Here is a 19,238-nt window from a genome sequence, read left to right as displayed (position 1 = left end):
GTCAATATGAATAATAGTGAATCTATCATCTACTTCCTTGTAATTGGCAATTTGGGAGTGCGTATGCCTGTTAATTTTATTCTTTTGGCAGTGGATACAAGATTTTGCCCATTGGGTGATATCTTTCCGAATGTTGAAACAAATAAATCTGGAAGATATTTGCTTGACCGTAGATTTCACACCAGGGTGTGCTAAGCCATGAATTTTGTGAAAAATTTGCATTCGAAATTCTTGAGGTATAAATGGACGAATTTTTGTAGTTGAAATATCGCACCAAAGTAACTTTCCTGAATCCAGAGGATATTGTTTGAAAATCAAAGATGGTTTCGAGCGTAGCTCGTTAAGATCTTAATTATCAATTTGTGCTTCTGCAATTTTATCATAATCTATTTCCTGTTATCATAATCTACTAATTTTATCATAATCTACTCCTGTTTGGCTAATTTTATTTGTATCTAACTGTCCAGCTTTTGAAAAAACAGGGGGGCTTTTTGTAGCTATATGATGTTTTACGTTATGTTTGGAATTAGAAATTAAAAGATTTGGTTAAATTCGGATATTGTAACAACAATTTCGCATATTGAGAATTTTTATCAGTCGTGCTTATGCTATTGGCATTTGTTATACACGTAATATGGCTTCGAATGGATAAATTTGTAACACAATCTATTAATTTTCTGTTATGCATATCAATGAGTAATTTAAATTTGGTTAAAAAGTCTGCGCCTAAGATCGCTCGATCCACTTTAGCGATTACAAAAGGAAATTGGAATGCTCGACGTAGGCCTAAATCCAAAGTTAAAATTTTGAACCCAAACGGGGGTATTATTGTTCCATTTGCAGCATACAATTTAAAGGAATTACATACTTCTTGGTTTGATGTGGCTGGGATAATCGAAACATCAGCACCACTGTCTACAAGAAAGCGTAAACCGGTTGTTTTATCGGTAACAAATAAACGGTAATTACGGCAATCTTCAAATTCCTTTGCAGCAGAATCTGCCGTCGAAACTACTGCTGTTCGGAGTTTTCCGACTCTTTCCAGCTGCACGGACTCTTGCATTTATTCGGGTAACATTTATCGCCAAATTTGAAATGATAATAATATAATGTTCCATTGGGATTGTATTTCTTTCTAGACTGGCTACGACTCCTATCTCGACGAAAACCAGATTGGCGAAATTTATTTCTAGCCTGTCTGTGAATCTTTAATTCTGAAATCTGTTTTTATAAGTTAAGATTTTTTCTAACATTGTACTCATCACAGAATTCTCAGAACCAGCAGAATAAATTTCTGTCGATGAGCTCATTTCAAATATTTTATCTGCCATAATTGATAAGTTATCTAAATCTTCCTTACTTACAATCAAAATATTTTTAATTGATTCTGACAGCTTGGCAAGCCACAAAGTACGCAAAATTTTTATCCGATAAATTTGTTCCGCAAAGCGATTTCATTTTTCTCAAAAGTTGGCTAGGTTTCATATCGTGAAGAGAAATTCCTGTAAGCAATTGTTTTATACTCTTTTCTTCACTTTTTTTAAAAGTATTGAGCAATCTTTCGCCGCTCCGTATTTATCACCCTGGTCACTTTGGATTATATCCCATATATTTTCGACAACTTTTGGTTCTAATTGTGCGACAAGATAGTTAAATAGTTTGATCTTGAGTGATGTTTGCAATTAAGAATTGTGCTTCTACTTGGAAAAACCAAATTTCTGGTTTCTCTTCCCAAAATGGAGGAATTTTTACGCTTACCTTGTTCGCCTCGTATATATCATTTGGCGTATTTAAAACAGAAGCGTCGCCGGTAGCCATAACTACGTAGGTAGGAAAAAAATATTATTCACAGTTCCGGTCACCAAATTGTATTTTGCGTCATCGTCAAACACAACCAAGATAAAGTCAACTGATCAAGCGATCAGCAAACATGAGTTCCACGGATAAGTCTTGAAATTCCGGGGGATGGTAGGATATCGGTTCCTTTGAAAGCCGGCTCTGAAGCTTCATTCACTCCAATAAAGACATATCCACATTATACAAATCTTGCTCAACTTGCATCATGGGTCGCCAGAGAACCTGTGAGTGAACCTGACGCATCAACAAGAACAGCATTAAGAAATGCAATACCATCATCTATTGCTCTTGTCTGCAAAGCCGCCGGAAATTTTCTCACTCAGCAAAAGATTCTATCCGAGACTAAAGAAGCATGCACGGATGCCCCAGCAGAAATACCGAACACCTGGAATGCTGATGCAGGGCACATTGCCCGAATTATAGCGTTGGAAGAACTATGCACTACTGTAAAACCAACCACTGATGATAACTCTGCATACATTAAGAGCAGATACTCTGCTTTTTGTGCCAGTATTAAAGTTACACCACCAACAGATATCCCTCTTATTGCAGATGATGTCTGGTGCCGAACGATGGCAGCAAGTCAGAAGTTCTAAAACCAGATGTGTGTATATCTTGAGAAACACGAAGAAGAAAACAATCAACTTGTTGCATTTCTTGAACAAGTAAAGATGGTTTGGAAGGTTCATGGAATGGCTGTTACTAATACAATGTACAACTTTGTTTCACATACTACAAGCGCAATTATTCTTCGACCTCTGATAGTTAAAGAGGCAGCTCAATTCAAGAAAGCCTATCAAGATGCAGAAGCAAAACTTGGCACTTTCTTTCAATATGGAAAAGTAATGGCTAACAGAGAAGTTGAGGTACTTAATCACAAAAATTTTCCGAACTTATATAATGTAACAGTTCGTTATGGAACTAAAATGAATGTCTTCACGAAGAATTTGATAACAACTAAAGCAATACCAACTGGAATACCGATGGAGATCATTGATAAAGAGTTAGCAACCGAATTGCCGCAGGCGCAAGAGGAATTACAGGTGACGAAGGATTTGAAAGTTATTATCAAGAGTTGGGTATAGATATATCAGTTGCTTGTGATGGAATAAAAATATGTCGATTTTATATAGTTTCGCTTATTTTAATTTCAAATATAATCTGCATTAAACATTCCGGAAATATAATCCATATGAATAACCGATCGTAATGAGCTGTACATAATTGCGCTACAGGTACAATAATCCAAAATAATCCATAATGGGTGGAATGTACGAAAAATAATTGAAGAGTTTAATCACTGAATTCTGATTTGAGCATATTTTAGAAATTTTGAGGCTGGACTTCGCAAACTTTAGAAGAGCAAAAGAGATATAACCAGGTCCCCAGTTTGGTGCGTGGCTTAACACGCTTTGCCAGATTTACCTTAAATTTAAGTATAAAAACATTACTAATTGATGAAAGACTGCCAGCTATGTAGAGTAACAATAACAAAATTTACTTACGAATTAAACAAATATAGATGGTGATACAACGGACGCATGTCCATCGAACAGCGTGAGGCAGAAGTTTAGAGCAGGCCGGTGAAGCCAGGAAGTGAGTCACTCGTTTCCGTTGTCTTTCCGTTTCCAAGTTGTATCTGGGCTTTTCTTGTGTTGAGAAAATAACTGCCTGAAACGATCCGCAGTTAACCTGTATCGCTTAAGAAGCATTTCTTTAACTTTACGGTAATCTTGCAAATCTTCCTCATTTTCTCTCGCAATAAGTTGGGCCTTCTCAGTAGGCAATGAGCTTATCAAATAAGGTATCCATTCTGATTCTGGAATGCTTAAGAATTATAGTTGACGTTGAAATATTGTCAAATAGAGTCATATTTCATCTTATTTTGGGTTAAATCTTGGGATAACTTTTGCAATATCCATTCTAGGTTGGTTAGTTTCCTGAACAGTCTCCTTTTGAGAAATTTTTTGCATTATAAGCTGAATCTTCAATTTTTCTAACTCAAAAACACGTTCTTTTTCGACCTCTGCTTTCTTTTGTATAAAAGCAAGACGAGTTTTACAGAAGTTAGCAGCATATGATGCACTTTTAGTAATGCGGCTTTGATGTTTAAAAACGTCATTGCTTGTCACTTCAATTCCGAGATCCATAGCTAGAGCATTTAGATCATCAATTGTGCTTTGAGCCAGGAAGGCCATGCTCTAAATGAATCAAAGTGGAACCAGAGAGGGAGTATAAATGAGTTCTTATCTTGAGGCATCAAATGTCTTTAAATTATTATAAAAGTTCTTTTACGGTAGTAGTAAACGGGGGTATATGGTAGGTGACAGAGTTGAGTTGTTTTTCTCCTTCCCCCACTTTCACCCCCTCTGCTTTGAGTTGTTTCCTTCCTGCATCCCCCCTTCCCCCTCGAGTTGAGTTGAGTTGTTTAATTCCTGTATCTGTATTACGTCATCCAGGAATTGAGTTGTTAATGTGCTACTTACCAGTTGAGTTGTTATGTGCTGATGTGAACTGAAGTGAACAGAAGGTGAGTGACGTCATCCAAGTGTCCAGCCTAGAAAGTTTCAAAGTTCCTTAATTTCAATTAGATCAATTATTAGTAATCTTAATTAATTATAACTAATTACTATTTTAAAATTAATTTGATTAATCTAATGAACTTATTTTAAATGAACTTACTTGTGCAATTTTTCGAGGCGAGAACTTGGCAAAATTTCTTTTATCCACAGTCAGATTCGAACCCAGATACATCGACTCCGAAAGCGGGAACGCAGACCACTATACCACGTGGGACTCCATGAAACGAAGCAAAGATAAACTATTTGAATATTACGTCACGTATTTCAAGTGCTGCCATCTATTGGTGAAAATTGTAACAAGTGTTTAAAAAGACGTAGAGATTAGTTGTTTGTTGCTGTCGAACTGAAATGAAGCTACGGATTCAGAGGAAGAGAAGGGAAGAGAAGTTTGTGACGTCATATTTGGGAACTTAGGCATTTCTTAGTGGCAACAGGTATGTGATCATGTTTGAGCAGGAAAGGGCAGGTGGTATGACGTCACTGAGAGTTGAGTTGTTATTGGTTTTCGAAAATGAGGTTGAGTTGTTTACCTTCTACTTGCGGACTGTTTCTAATATTCTGATTGGCTGATATAGAGAACTGAAATGAATTGAACAGTGTCAAATTCTTGGTAGACTCCTCCCAATCCTTTGAAGGTCACTTCATTTTGGAGCTTGCTTCTAGTCTGTGGTGAGACTTCCTTTCAGTTGTTGTTGAACTTACCCAATTTTTTCTGTAAGATGAATCAGTCTAAAGCTGGTGGAATCAAAACGCAAAAGTGATCATCAAGATTAAAAGCCAAAGAAATTGTGTTTTAACGAACGTGTGGACGTAGAAATAACTATAGATACTTTACCCAAGCATATGGTCCATCTTGGTGATGGTTTATTCACCTTAGTGAATGCATTTCAAGAGGAAACATATTCGAGTCTACTCGACAGATGAAAACGGTGTTTTACATCCAACGAAATAAGGAATGTCTTTGTAACCAGAAATGTGGAGTAGCACTTTGTGTACGCTTAGCAGTTTTCCAATCAATGAAGATGCTGACGCCGTGTCTGTGGTGAAAAAAGAAGTGTGCATTTTTAATCTTACGGTGATCTCTGAAAAGTGCTTGAGCTTTCAAAGACTGTTCCAGAGAAAAAACGGTCCTTTCAACTTCTTCCAGAAAGGGTCTTATTAAAAGGTGCCCAAATTAATAGACTGTGCGAATCATACAACAAGATATTTAATAGTGTTAAGAACTGTCTCTTGACGTATACACTAGCAGAACATGTAAGAGTCGAAATAAGCAAATATCCTGACGATGGACGTTGGGAAGGATGGGATGTAGATACACCTCAAGGCTTTGAAGAACTGAGTAATTCATTGTGCAAGTGTTTGTTAGATTTCATTTCTCACAATATAACTGTGCTTTCAAAAACAGAGTGCATTGACTGTAAGCATGGCTTCGTTTTTAATATGGAAATGTATGAATGCATCTCTGCAAGTAAGCAGGAAAATTTTGTCACCTATTTTGAAAAGGCTCTATACAATATTAATTGAGATGGTTTGGCTTCCAAATTCGTAAAAGTGAACATTAACAGACCATATATTCGATGGTTTGAAAATGAATTATTTTCAGAAATTAATACTGAAAAAATGTTTTTAAAAATCGAAGAAATGTATGTAAATGAAAAAACTGATGTAACTTCGTCATCTTTAGAATTCTAATTTTTTCAATAAAAGTTTGTTTTTTAGTTTTGTTTTGTTTTATGTCTTTCTTTTTTCACACGACCATATATAAAGGCCTTTTGTAAGTTCGATGTGTTCTCATTAGGAGTAGGTGTGTGTGAAAGGAATACTTTAATTAAATATTGCTAATTTTTATAAAAAATGGTAGGAAACTCACTTGAAAAAGTTTTATAAAAAATCCTGAGCATCCAGCAAGTTTTACAGGAATAAATGCTTTGAGCAGGGCTGTAAGAAACAGTATAAAGACTAAAGACATTAAAAAATGGTTAGAGTCTAAAGAGTCTTACACTCTACATAAGGCAGCAAGACGAAATTTTAAAAGGAATCGAGTGATAGTAGGTGGAATAGATGAGCAGTTTCAGGCAGATTTGTTAGACATGCAGTCTCTAAGTAAATCTAATAAAGACTATAAATATCTGTTGACATGTATAGACGTATTTTCAAAATATGCTTGGGCAATCCCTTTGAAGGATAAAAAGGGTCATAGTATTTTAAACGGCTTTCAAAAAATATTCAAAGAACGTACCCCGCTGTTATTGCAAACGGATAAAGGAACAGAATTTAAAAACAAATTTGTCCAAAATTATTTAAAGAAAATGAACGTACATTTTTTTACGACAAATAATGAAACTAAAGCTAGCATAGTCGAACACTTTCATAGAACTCTGATGTCAAAATTGACGAAATATTTTACAGAATATAACACAAGAAAGTACATCGATGTGATTCAAAAATTAATATCTAGTTATAATCATACGTGGCACTGAAGTATCAAAATGGCACCATCTTCTGTAAATATTGATAACCAAGAAGAAGTTTGGCAAAATTTATATGGCAGTCATTCTCAGCAGAAATCAGGAAACTCCTCTTTTAAAGTAGACGATACGGTACGTATTAGTAAGTGGAAAGGGAGATTTGAAAAAGGATACGAAAATAATTGGTCTCGAGAAATATTTACTATTTACAAGATTCTCCCAAGAACCCCGATTGTTTATAAGCTGAAAGATTTTAACAATAATATTATCGAAGGAACATTTTACGAGAAAGAAATGCAAAAGGTTGAAAATTCCGGCTATTATCCTGTAGAAAAAGTTATTAAAAAAAGAAACAAAAATGGAAAATTGGAATATTTTGTTAAATTTTAGGTTATCCAGAAGAACTCAATTCGTGGGTGAGTGAGGTGAAATTACTATAAATAGCGTAGTGCTTTTAAAATACCTAATCAGTATATTTAAAAAATGTCATTCTATCTGACACTTCCCTCCGATAGCTCACTACATTATTTTCCCAATAACAAAACTTCAAGCTTTGTAACTCAGCTTCCTACACCCATATTATTAGAAGGAAAATGGGAAGTCGGTTTAGCCGAAATAATTTACCCACATACGTGGAATAATATAAACGAGAAGAACAATATCTTTGGTTTTGATTTAGGTGATAGAAAGTTAATTACCAGAAAAATTCCACCGGGTTCTTATGAAACTGTTCCAGATGTTTTAAAAGCAATGTTGTTGCCTTCGCATGAAGGTAGAATCAGTTTTAAATTCAATACTAACAACAAGCGGGTGAAAATAAAAACAGAAAAGAAATCAAGAGTTGTCTTAAAAGGTTTGTGTAATCTCTTAGGTTTCTATCCTCATGTTGTGGAAGGAATTGAGGAAAGCTCATTCGTAGCTGATCCACAAGCAGCTTTTCCAGTATTTTATGTATATAGTGATATAGTTCAGCCTGTTGTTGTAGGACATGTTGAAGCACCCCTTTTAAGATTTGTGAGAATTTCCGGGAAACACGGAGATGTTATTAGCGCTCATTATGACCGGCCTCATTATGTGCCCGTGATTCGACATTCCTTTCAAACCATAGAAATGGGAAAAGTGATTATTATTTTGCATTTTCGAATGCGACAGATCCTATAAATAGGCGGGACTTCTTAGTGTAAGCATTTATTTCAATATTTTGATATGAGAGATGAGTTGTATTAAAAAAGTGCCGTATGCTTGTTGCCCAACGAAATTCCAGGAACATTATTCGAATCACAAAGGTTCTGGAATTCCATATTACGAAGGAGTGTCTTTTCAAAAAGGATATGGATTAGGTGGAATATTTCGCCGTTGGTTTCGAGCAGCATTGCCATTTCTAGTGAAAGGAGGAAAAACAATTGGAAAAGAAGCTCTAGTCTCAGGAACGAATGTAATTAATGATGTTGTTTCTGGGGAAGATATCAAAATCGCTGCCAAAAAAAGAAGTAAAGAAGCTGGAAAAAAACTTTGCTCGAAAAGCTATTGGTCAAGTACAGTCAATGATAGGAAAGGGAAAATATAAAAGGAAGAGAAAACAACAGAAAAAAATCATTTCATCTAAAGTACGGAAGAGAAGAGGTCGAGACATCTTTGATTCGCAATGGCTTACATTTTGAAAGGATCTCCAGAATGTGTCAAATCGGAACTGGAACTTTTTCACTTAATGCATTCGATGAAGGACCTGTTGAATTTCATCTAAGGTACGGAAGAGAAGAGGCTTACATTTGATTCGTAATGGCTTACATTTTGAAAGGATCTCCAGAATGTGTCAAATCGGAACTGGAACTTTTTCACTTACCTCCGACTCAAACAGCCGTAGAAAATGGTCAGTGGGTTGAATTTCATCCCTTGTCTAATGTATTCGATGGAGGACCTGTTGAATTTCACATTTCTGGAAGCGGCGAAGAGTATCTCGATTTGAGTCAAACCCAACTTTATGTAAAAGCAAAAATTTTGAAAGCAGATGGTTCACCTATTCTAAAAGAAACTAAGACTGATTCGAATGGTTCATCTACATCAACAACACCAACTGCATCTACATCAACAAAAATTAATATCGGCCCTATTAATTTATTCCTTCATTCAATATTCAGTCAAGTAGACGTTTCCTTAAACGAGAGCCTTGTGTCTAATTCTAGCAATACATATCCTTATCGATCTTATATTGAGACGTTGTTGAATCATGGCTATGACAGTAAGACTTCTCAGCTTACATCTGAAATGTTTTACAGTGATAATGACGAAGGATTAGAAAAACGATAAAAAATTTTTGAATCGAGTGCAACAGTGGATATGATCGGAGGATTACATAGTGATCTGTTTCATCAAGAAAGACTATTATTGAACTTGGTGGATGTGAAAATTAAATTGATTCGAAGTAAACCTGAGTTCTGCTTGCAAGGAGATGAAGGATACAAAGTTGTTTTGGAAAAAATCAATTTGTTAGTTCGAAAAGTTCGTGTCAGTCCAGGTGTTATTTTAGGACACGTCAAAGCTTTAGAAAAAGAAACAGCAAAATATCCTATTAATAGAGTACTTTGCAAAGTATATTCTATTCCTCAGGGAAGTATGTCGATGGTGCAAGATAATATTTTCGTAGGACAGATGCCCAAAAGAGTCATTATAGGATGTGTGGAAAATGACGCTTTTCACGGAACATTTCAAAAATCCCCTTTCGAGTTCAAGCACTTTGACATGAATTTTATAGGAATTTATGTAGATGGCCAGCCAGTCCCACATAACCCTTTCGAATTGAATTTTGATAAAAATAATTATATCAGATTATAATAGCTTGTTTTCTGGAACTGATAAATTCGGACAAGACCAAGGATTATTTCTGTCAAGAGAAGATTATATAAAGGGAAATACATTGTGTTCAATTTATCACCGGACCTTTGTAATGGTGATCATTTAAATCTCATTAAGCATAGCAATTTAAGATTGGAAATTAAACTTTCAAAGGCGCTTTTACAAACCATCTGTGTGTTAATTTACGCCGAGTTCGATAACGTAATAGAAATAAATAAATCGAGGAATATTTTATATGACTTTGGAAATTGAAAATGAATGGAAATCAGATACATTACATTTTATCAAGAGACCCTTATACTTCCCCCTTTTTCCGTGGTGTATTTGCATCCGACACAATTCCGATCTTGAAAGAAAGGTCTGCTATTGTTGTGAATACCGACACGTCATTTGGGCCTGGGTCACACTCGTTAGCCTTTTATTTTGAAGCTGATAATGTTAAATTTTTTTATTCCTATGGTAAGCCACCAGCATTTTATGGTCGACTGTTTCACGATTTCGTGTCTCGTTATTCCTCTGCGGTATGGAATTCGACACCGATGCAAAGTCTTACGTCTAATGTTTGTGGAGCCTATTGTATTTATTTTATTTTAAAACGATGTCAAGGACAATCTTTGTATTCCATTGTAAACAATTTATCTCATTGTCAGAAAAATGATTTTCGAATGTATCAATTTGTGAAAAAAAAGATATGGTGTAAGAATGATTTTTAGACAGTAAATAAATATATTGAAAGCTATTTAGTTCTTTTTTGGTATAAATACAACTACTCACGAAATTTTCAGTTTGTAATCATGAATGCATTACATCTGCGTCACCCGTGCGCCGTTCTTGTAGGTGGAGCAACAGGTTGCGGGAAAACACACTTAGTGAAGAAATTAATCGATTTTCAGATGATATATCCTTTCCCCTCTAAAATAATTTGGTGCTGTGGAGCTTATCAAAGCCTTTACAAAGAAATGAAGAATGTGGAATTTCACGAAGGACTGCCTTCTAATATCAATAGTATTTCGAATACTGTAATTGTGATAGATGATCTAATGGCAGAACTTTCCAGTGACAATAAATTAAGCAAACTTTTCACTAAAGGAAGCCATCATCGTAATTTAACTATCATTTTTATAGTTCAAAATATGTTTCACAAAGGTAAAGAAATGCGAGATATTTCACTGAATGCACATTACATGTTTTTATTTAAAAATCCCCGCAATCGTTCCCAAATCATGCATTTAGGTCGCCAGCTTTACCCAAATAATGTGAAATTTTTTCGAGAAGTATACGAAGATGCTACCTCTAAAGCATTTAACTATCTACTTGATCTGACACCTCAAACGGATAATTCATTGCGCCTGCGCACTGGACTTTTTCCGGGAGATAAATATTATGTATATCAGCCTCGTTAGTCATTTCGTAACGGAAACGCCATGGCATCAGCAGTCTTAGATTTTGAAGGATTTCAGGTATTTTCGGGGCGTTTTATCGTCAAAGAGATGGAAGTGTGTGCTATGAATGACGATACTTTCTGCGGACGATGGCTTTTTAAATCGCCTCATTCTTTCGAAAGGTTGGATCGTAAGAAACAAAGTACTTACTCTTGGATTACTAACTTCCTTCATCTAATCGAATGGAATGATGGTGAATTACCTTACGATACCCTTCGCTGTGTGTTGATAGTCATTTTCGGAACATTTTCCTATATTTACGTAAAAGGGCTTGAAAAAAAGAAATTTCTAGAATTTTTGACCGGGCGCGAAATACTAAATCTTGAATGTCCAAAAATAAGAGATTTACCAACTTTCGATTTGTTGTGCCCCTACATGCATCGAAAAAGCTTTCATCATTGGGCCGTCTACAAAGCTAAGGTATTTGCCAAATATTTGGAATATATAAAGTCCTTTCGCTGAGCAGTTTTTGATTAGAATAGTTATCAATATGTGTACGAGGAAGCAGCTAGAATATTTGAAAGCTATTTGTAAAATTAAATCGAAGAGATCAGTTTTTAAAACATGTCCAAATAATATTATTAAAGCTCTGTGTGAATGTGCTTCAAGGAAATGTACCTCTAACTAAGAAACAAAAGAATAAACTCATTCCTTTTAAAATCAGCTTAAGGAAACTTTCGGACAGGAAAATACCCCTATATAAGAAGAGATAACTTCTTATTCAACGTGGTGAAGGATTTTTATAATTTTTGTTACCTGCTGCTGTATCTGCGATTAGTTCCCTCATCAATGGAGTACACTAAGAAAATGGTATTAATACCCGAAGATCGAGCAGAATTTGTAGATCATTTATCTGATTTAGACACTAAAATGCAAAATATTCTTAAAAAGAAGGATCTGTCAGAAAGTGAGAAGGTAAACCAATATTTACAAATTCTTCAAAAATTTGTGAAAATACAACAACCTCAACAGGAAAAGAAAGAACTTGAAAATCAAGAACCAGAAACTATTTCAGAAATAAAAGAGGATGCCATTACAACTCGAATTTTACAGTCTGCCCCTGTTAAGTATTTGAATACTGCTAAGAATATTTTAGATTTCTTAAAAGCTAATCATTCAATACTATCCTGGACTCCTGAAGGAGAAATTGTTTACAAGGGCCAGCAGATACCAACAACAAGCATCGTAAAATTATTCACATACTTCGGAACAGAAAGAAGTCGCCAAAAGGATTCAAGGAATTTCAAGCAGCCATAAAGGAGATGAACATGCCTCCTACTTACATTGTCAACCAAAAAGTTTTTAAAGATAATGTTTTGGGAAACTCTAAATCAACTAAACATGTGTATGCAAGACGAAATAAATGGATTACATATTGATGTATCTTTATGCACAATAAAAATACCATGAATTGCAATAAGCTTCCCTTTTTATTCACAATAAAAACAGTCAATTACAATAAAAATACAGTCAATTACAATGAATTTTTCACAATTTTTAAAATGTGCAAGGTCGATATTGCATACATAGTTTTAAACTCGTCAGTCTGGAAAAATGAAAAAATGTATAAGATTATGTGTAAAAAATATTATAAGAGTTTTAAATACATCTAAAGTCATAAAATTGAGTCTGTAATGGGAAAAGTATATTATACAAAAATATCAGTTCATAAATTTCATATTAAGTTGCAATTAAATTAATTTTAAAAACAGTAAGAGAAACTCGCTCTTACTCAATCTTTTGATTATGATATAACTTATACTTGCTTTAAAATCCATAGGGTAGGGTTGAAAGATCTTTTACAACCCTCTTGTTGTAAACCATCCTGTATAGTTTATTTTGCTTCGCGTTGAAGACTTTCCTTCTTTTCGCGTCTCCCGTTATCTTGGCGGCATCATCTAACAGTATGCTGTCCTTTCTGTCCAAGCTGCATACAATATGCTTGATAGAGTGAAAATTTAATGCTAAACTATTTTTAAAGTTCAAGGTAAAACCTCGAACTTTGCAGCATGTCTTGCCACTTGAAGTTTCATATGCATAATTCTTGGGCCCTCCTATAAAAACAAAGTGTTAGATGAAAGTAATTTTAAGAAGCATTTTATGCATTATTATAGAACAATCGAAAAAATTAAAATCATATGTACCAGAGATGAATGTAGTGATTACATCACCGTCCAACTCATCTGTGAAATCTCCCAGAAAATTTCCGAGTGGAGGGTCATTGTCACCACTACTAGCGTAGATAATACCGTCTGTATCACGATACAGAACAGCTTCTCCATCTCTGAATAGAGCTTCAGCCGAGCCCAAGCTGTAGTGAAAGCCGCCAAGAAAATATTGGTGCCAATGTCCTGGGGAATGAATTCTTTTTTGCTGTCCCACACAATAGCCGCCACTTCTGGTGTTGGCAAGTAGACGTCCTTTACCTACGAAAAAGGAAAATCACGAGATCAATATTCATCTTTACATTTTTTTTAATTCGGTATGAGCATTTGTAATGATAAATTAGATATTCTAGTTGAATTTGATTACAGAGGAATAAAACGGCTTACATTTTCTGTAGGATCAGCTAACATCTTATTAAATGCAGGTAAGCTATCGACATAAGATAGGTGACACTTATTGATGTTCATTCCCCACCTAGAAGAAAAAAAATGATTAGCTAATTACACAAAGACAAATAGCTTATTAAAAAATAGAATACTTTACCTCTACAAAAGCTATTCAGGGCAAGTTTGGCAACTTGCCGTCTCCCTGGATTTTTTTTTTTATTTCAGCAGGATTCAGTAGAACACCTTCCTTCTCGAAGTACTGCTGAATATAGGAAGCCCTTTCTTCAGCAGTTGTGCAATCGGAAGGATATCCACTGCTTTCCTGCTTAATCTTTAGAAAGAGATCTATGTAGGACTGGAAGAGACGTTTGGATTTCTCCTGGAAGTGATACACCTCATATATCTGAAATTATATATTATATATATATATCAGTACCCCAAAAATATTTATGCAGATAATATGCAAAGGGTTGAGAAAATGATACTTACTTTTGAGATTAAATAGCCTTTCTCAATGGCTAGTTCACTTCTTCCGTCGCTGTGATGACAAGAGCTTTGGTTTAAGCTTTCTGCACAGCAACGGCAGAGCGGAAACATAAGTTTTCCCATTACATCTGACAGGGAGAACAGGTAGATGGAGTCCTCGGGGAGGCAAGACACGGCATTTTACAATTCCGAAGTAATCATCAATACTCCGGAAATTTTCGGTGATTTCAGGATGCCCCACGGGATAGAGACAATACTTATTAACCTAACGGGAGAAGTTATATTTTAGGAAGAGAATATATTTATACAATATTCTAAACATACGCATAAAAACTTCTCAAATTTACTTACCCACGGATACAGTGAAGTAGAGTCAACATATTTAACTGCCCTTCAAAGAACAATTTCACTGCATTTGTCCTACCACCGTAGAAGGCATCCCTTGGTTCAAGCCGATCTTTTAGTTATGACCTAGAAGAAATTGATGTAATTCTAAGTCGTCATTTGATCTTCTTTTAAAGACATGTTCCCATTCTTCGATGACTCTATAACCTTGATTCCTTAATCTGGCAGTTGATTCATTTGTTCTTTCAAACAAAGTCCTCATACTAACGCCAGATAAGGAATTCAAAGTGCCTCCTTCGAAACATTCAGTGCAGCCATGGTAAAAACAGCGCTAGAATAAGAAGAATTCGTTTTATTGATATTTTCTAACATAAGCCGAGGAAATGAATAATTCAGACTATGTACTAAAATGTATTTGAATAAAGAACCTTACATGAAATTGATAGATGATATTTGTTTCATCACAAAATCCCTCAACAGACACTCCGTTTATTCGTTTTTCGCCTCGTTTGTTCAACGCGTGCTGAATTTCAATATTTTCCTGGGTTGCAATGAAATCCAGCCAGCTTATAGCATCAGGGCTGTAATTGGTGCTGTTGATGTATCCATGTACTGGTACCATGGTTACTGAATTCTTCTGAATATGCTTGTACCTGTATGTTGCCATACAAGCCGAGGCAATGGTCACGTAACTGAAAAAAAATGATTTCAAACTTTATATTTCAAAACAAGTCAATTCAACAAAACAGACGAATATTTAAAAATAATTACCAAAATGAGTCCACGTCTGTAATTTCGAGAAACTGCTTCCTGAACTCGAGATAACACCTTCTGAGTATATCCACATCTGATCTAAATTTTAACCCTTTCGCGACGCGAAGCGCAAACGCGCGCTTATCGCTGAGGCCGGCAGTCTCTCTCGCGAGTGTCTGTCCACGGCCGGAGGGTTTTTCACTGTTAAGCCTAAATCCATGAAATTACCGAAATATCAACGCGTTGTTTAATAATATTCTGTAGAATATTTAAATGGCATATGCTTCATATTTATTTCTATAGATACTTTATTTATTTAAGTTATTTCTTGTTTAAATATATATTTTACACATTTTATTTTCACTATGTACTTACCATTTAATAACTTTTAACATCATATATCTCAAAACTAAATATATGACTTAAAATTCTTTTTTCGTATGAAAAATTTGAAAACAGGGATCTACACACTGTCCTACGTTACAGTCCTTGCACTCATAATAACTCATTTGCCGTTTTGGAGGATTTTTCCGGGAATGTGAACAAACGAAGCATCGTCGTCTCACTTTCTCACCCGTTTCTTTTGAACAAAGTTTTGGGAAATGTCTTTCAGTTAATCGGAGTGGATTTAATGATTCTGCTGATTTTGGTATGACATTAACTTTGGGGATTTTAGAGGAATACTGAGAAATAATTTGATTAACTAAATTAAGGCGATAATTAAGGAGAGGAAGATTGTTCTTACTTTTTTTGTTGAAAAGAATATTGGCATTAAATACAGCCATATCCATGATATTAAAGAAAAGTTTCTTATACCATTTAACAGTTTTCCTGAAAGATGGATACTGAATTATGACGGCATCGCTTAAGTCTATCCCTCCCATATTTTTGTTGTATTCTACGATACACTCTGGCTTCATTATGGGATTAGATGTTGCGCGATCTTTTTTACCAGTATCAAGCAATTTTGCATCATGCATAGTTGATATCACTAGCACTTCTCGTCTATCTTTGAAAGCAGTTAAGTTCATGTTCTTTTTCTGCAAAACCAACATCTCACCGATTTTCATTTTGGGCGGCGGAAAATTTTCAGGCATTCCTTTCCTTCTCCTCATTACAGTCCCACAAGTATTTGTTTGTAGTCCGAAGAGTTCATCCGCTAATGATGGAGACATAAAAAAACGATCAATATATAAATGGTACCCTTGACCAGAAAGTTCTTCAAGTAGAGATTTCACAACTCTTTCCCCATATAATCCTAAAGTTTCCTTTAACACTGTATCCTTCCCCGTATAAATAATAAAATTGTATATATATCCTGATTTAGATTCGCATAATTTATAGAGTTTAATTCCATATCGAGATCGTTTAGCAGGGACGTATTGGCGAAATCCAAGTCTTCCTTTCCACAATAATAAACTTTCATCTATTGATATATTCCTTTCAGGGGTGTAAGCGGACTTGAAATTTTCAATTATTTTATCTAAAACTGGTTGAAGCTTTCCGATTTTTTTGGCATCGCTGCTGGCAAAATGCAAACATCGAAGAATTGCAACGTATCGATCACGACTCATTACGCTATTAAAAAATGGCGTTGCAAGCATGGGATTCGTTGAGAAGTACATTTTGATTTTGGGTTTTTTTATAATGCCTATCAAAATTGTAAGAGCAAAGAAAACAAACATTTCTTCCTCTGTGACAGGTAAATAGTTCGAAGAACGTGCACCAGATGCATCCTCAGGATATATACTTCTCTGATACAGATTGGTCTGTTCCGTAATTAATTTCATTACTGTATCATCGAAATAATGCCTAAAGAAATCAATTTCTTCTGCAACCGAATCATCCACTTTTAGTCCAGGCACTGCTTTGAATGGTAATTGTGTTAAATTTTCTACTGTGGATGACCATGGAGAAGTACTTGCTTTCGATGTACTCGGCATACAGATATCAGTAATGTCCTCATCATCACAAGATTCGCTAGATTCTTTATGATCAGAATATATTATAGTGTCACTATCACTTTCACTATCCGAATCTGTTTCAGAATCAATATCTGAAATATTTTGCATCATTTCCGCTATTTCAAGCTCAGTTAAAATTTTTCGACGCTTCGACATTCTAACGGTAAAAAGAGAAAAAATTCACGTCTACAAGATCTAACTATCCACTAAAAACTGGACCGCAAATCGAAATACCCAACGCTGTAGCGAAAAAAAAAACTTCCCCTGCTTACTGTAAACAAATACCACGTGCGAATTTAAAGAGCCGTCATAATTCACGCCATTCGGAAACATTCCTTTCTCCTTCATTCCTTCCCCCTAAAAACCACGTGTATGTGAGTCATACTACTCTCATTTTGAGTAGAAGGTCAAATCTACATGTATCTGAAACCATATGGACATATAATGCCATCTTCTGGTAAAAATTTTAGTTTTTAAAACGTTCCAGGACACTGGCACTAATGGGTGACGGCCGGGGGTGAACGAGAAAACGCTCTTGCACGCCGGCGTGTCGGCCGGGAAGTGAGTGCGTTTCTTGCTGGCACGTACAGGTGACAGTCGGCGCGAAAGGGTTAAAAAAAAATCCATATTTTAATATCCTTAACAAAAAAAAAAAAAAAAAAAAAAACCACTTAAAAATACTATTTGTTGAAACAATACTTACTTGCAATAAGAGAGCATTTCCTTTTGAAAATCAAGTTCTACCCCTTCCTGCATCCTATGCCATTTTAGAAACTCATCTCGCATTGCTCCAGACATTGTATCTGGGCTATAAAATGCGATGTCAGGAATGGGGCCAATATACGTTTGATTTTCCCTCTTATTGAAAAGATGGAGAAAAAACCCTTTTTTCAGTTCCCTTAGTCCAAAGCAACCCGGCAGTTTGGATAAACTCATTGGCAAAAAATTGAAAGAGTCTATGAGAGTTATTCTCAATGTCGGGTGGCCAATGGACATAAGCTTTGAACTGTTGGGTATAACAGATGGTGCTATCCCTTGATTCCAGAAGCCAAGCCATGACGAATTGTCCATCAAAGCTGAAAAATTGGCATTTTAAATATTTTCGTCAACTTGAAACATTATAGCATATAGTTAAAAACAAACTAAATGAATATTTAAAAATATTTAATATACTCACCCCTTCATGTTATGCGCTATTGCAGTGTATCCTTTGTGTATGGGAGTGAACAGCCATGCACAAAATTCTTGGCATGCTGTATACCCTCTGAAGATTGTTTCCTCCCCATTGGCATACTGTGCTACAGCAAAGTTTACCTCATGGTTGCCTGACGACTGATCCGTTTCGAAGTCAAAAAAGATCAGTTTGTCAGAAGGCATTTTGGGTGAAACAACCTCCAGGAAGCATCAATGTTCCGACACATTCACAAACTGCTTGCATGAAGGGCATGTGGACGTTCCACATTTGTGCATGTTCATAGGGCAGATCCTCCGTAATACGACTTTGCCACAGTTTCTGCATTGGTACATCTAATAAAATAACAATTTAAAGATATAAATTTTGAATTGAAAAGCATAAGCATTAATCTTTCGTCAAAAGTATTTTATACAATACAAATGGAGTCATTACCTTATCGCATAAAGATTTCCGTCTTTGTCCAGAAGTTGCTTTATGCCATTCAAAGCAACTAGAAGAGCGGCAAAGTTTATCACAGTCGGAGCAACGCTGGGGATGACCGGGTAAGCAATCTTTCCTGAGACAGATGAAGACCACAGATGCCAGTTTGTGTGTCCCAAGATTCATAAAGGGTTTTTCACATGGCTCGCAATAGTTATCGGAGCCATAAAACCCTTTAAAACTTTTAATTACATCGTAATGCCCATTATGAAGCCACAGATTGATGCGTCTTTCTCTGTCTCCGCCTTTGTAAGAAACCTT

General features: G+C 35.5%; 1 protein-coding gene across 2 annotated transcripts; it reads right to left on the bottom strand.

The window, feature by feature from the left end:
- Positions 1-12,718: 12,718 nt before the first annotated feature.
- On the bottom strand, positions 12,719-19,232 carry LOC129957494 (uncharacterized). Of its 2 annotated transcripts, none has more exons than XM_056069822.1 (11): positions 18,930-19,232; positions 18,480-18,829; positions 18,006-18,378; positions 15,357-15,437; positions 15,019-15,277; positions 14,592-14,916; positions 14,244-14,505; positions 13,912-14,157; positions 13,735-13,842; positions 13,347-13,628; positions 12,719-13,256 (listed from the first exon to the last, which is right to left on the bottom strand). In XM_056069822.1, exons 3-6 carry the CDS (start codon positions 18,371-18,373, stop codon positions 14,701-14,703), a joined length of 924 nt encoding a protein of 307 aa, XP_055925797.1. In that variant the 5' UTR covers positions 18,374-18,378; positions 18,480-18,829; positions 18,930-19,232; the 3' UTR covers positions 12,719-13,256; positions 13,347-13,628; positions 13,735-13,842; positions 13,912-14,157; positions 14,244-14,505; positions 14,592-14,700. The 2 variants fall into 2 exon arrangements, with proteins under 2 accessions (XP_055925797.1, XP_055925796.1); XM_056069821.1 differs by having other exon boundaries at positions 13,755-13,842.
- Positions 19,233-19,238: the final 6 nt, after the last annotated feature.

This window comes from Argiope bruennichi, chromosome 11 (genome assembly GCF_947563725.1).
Source record: "Argiope bruennichi chromosome 11, qqArgBrue1.1, whole genome shotgun sequence".
Taxonomy (NCBI): domain Eukaryota; kingdom Metazoa; phylum Arthropoda; class Arachnida; order Araneae; family Araneidae; genus Argiope; species Argiope bruennichi.
This window is presented reverse-complemented; position numbering and strand designations above follow the sequence as displayed.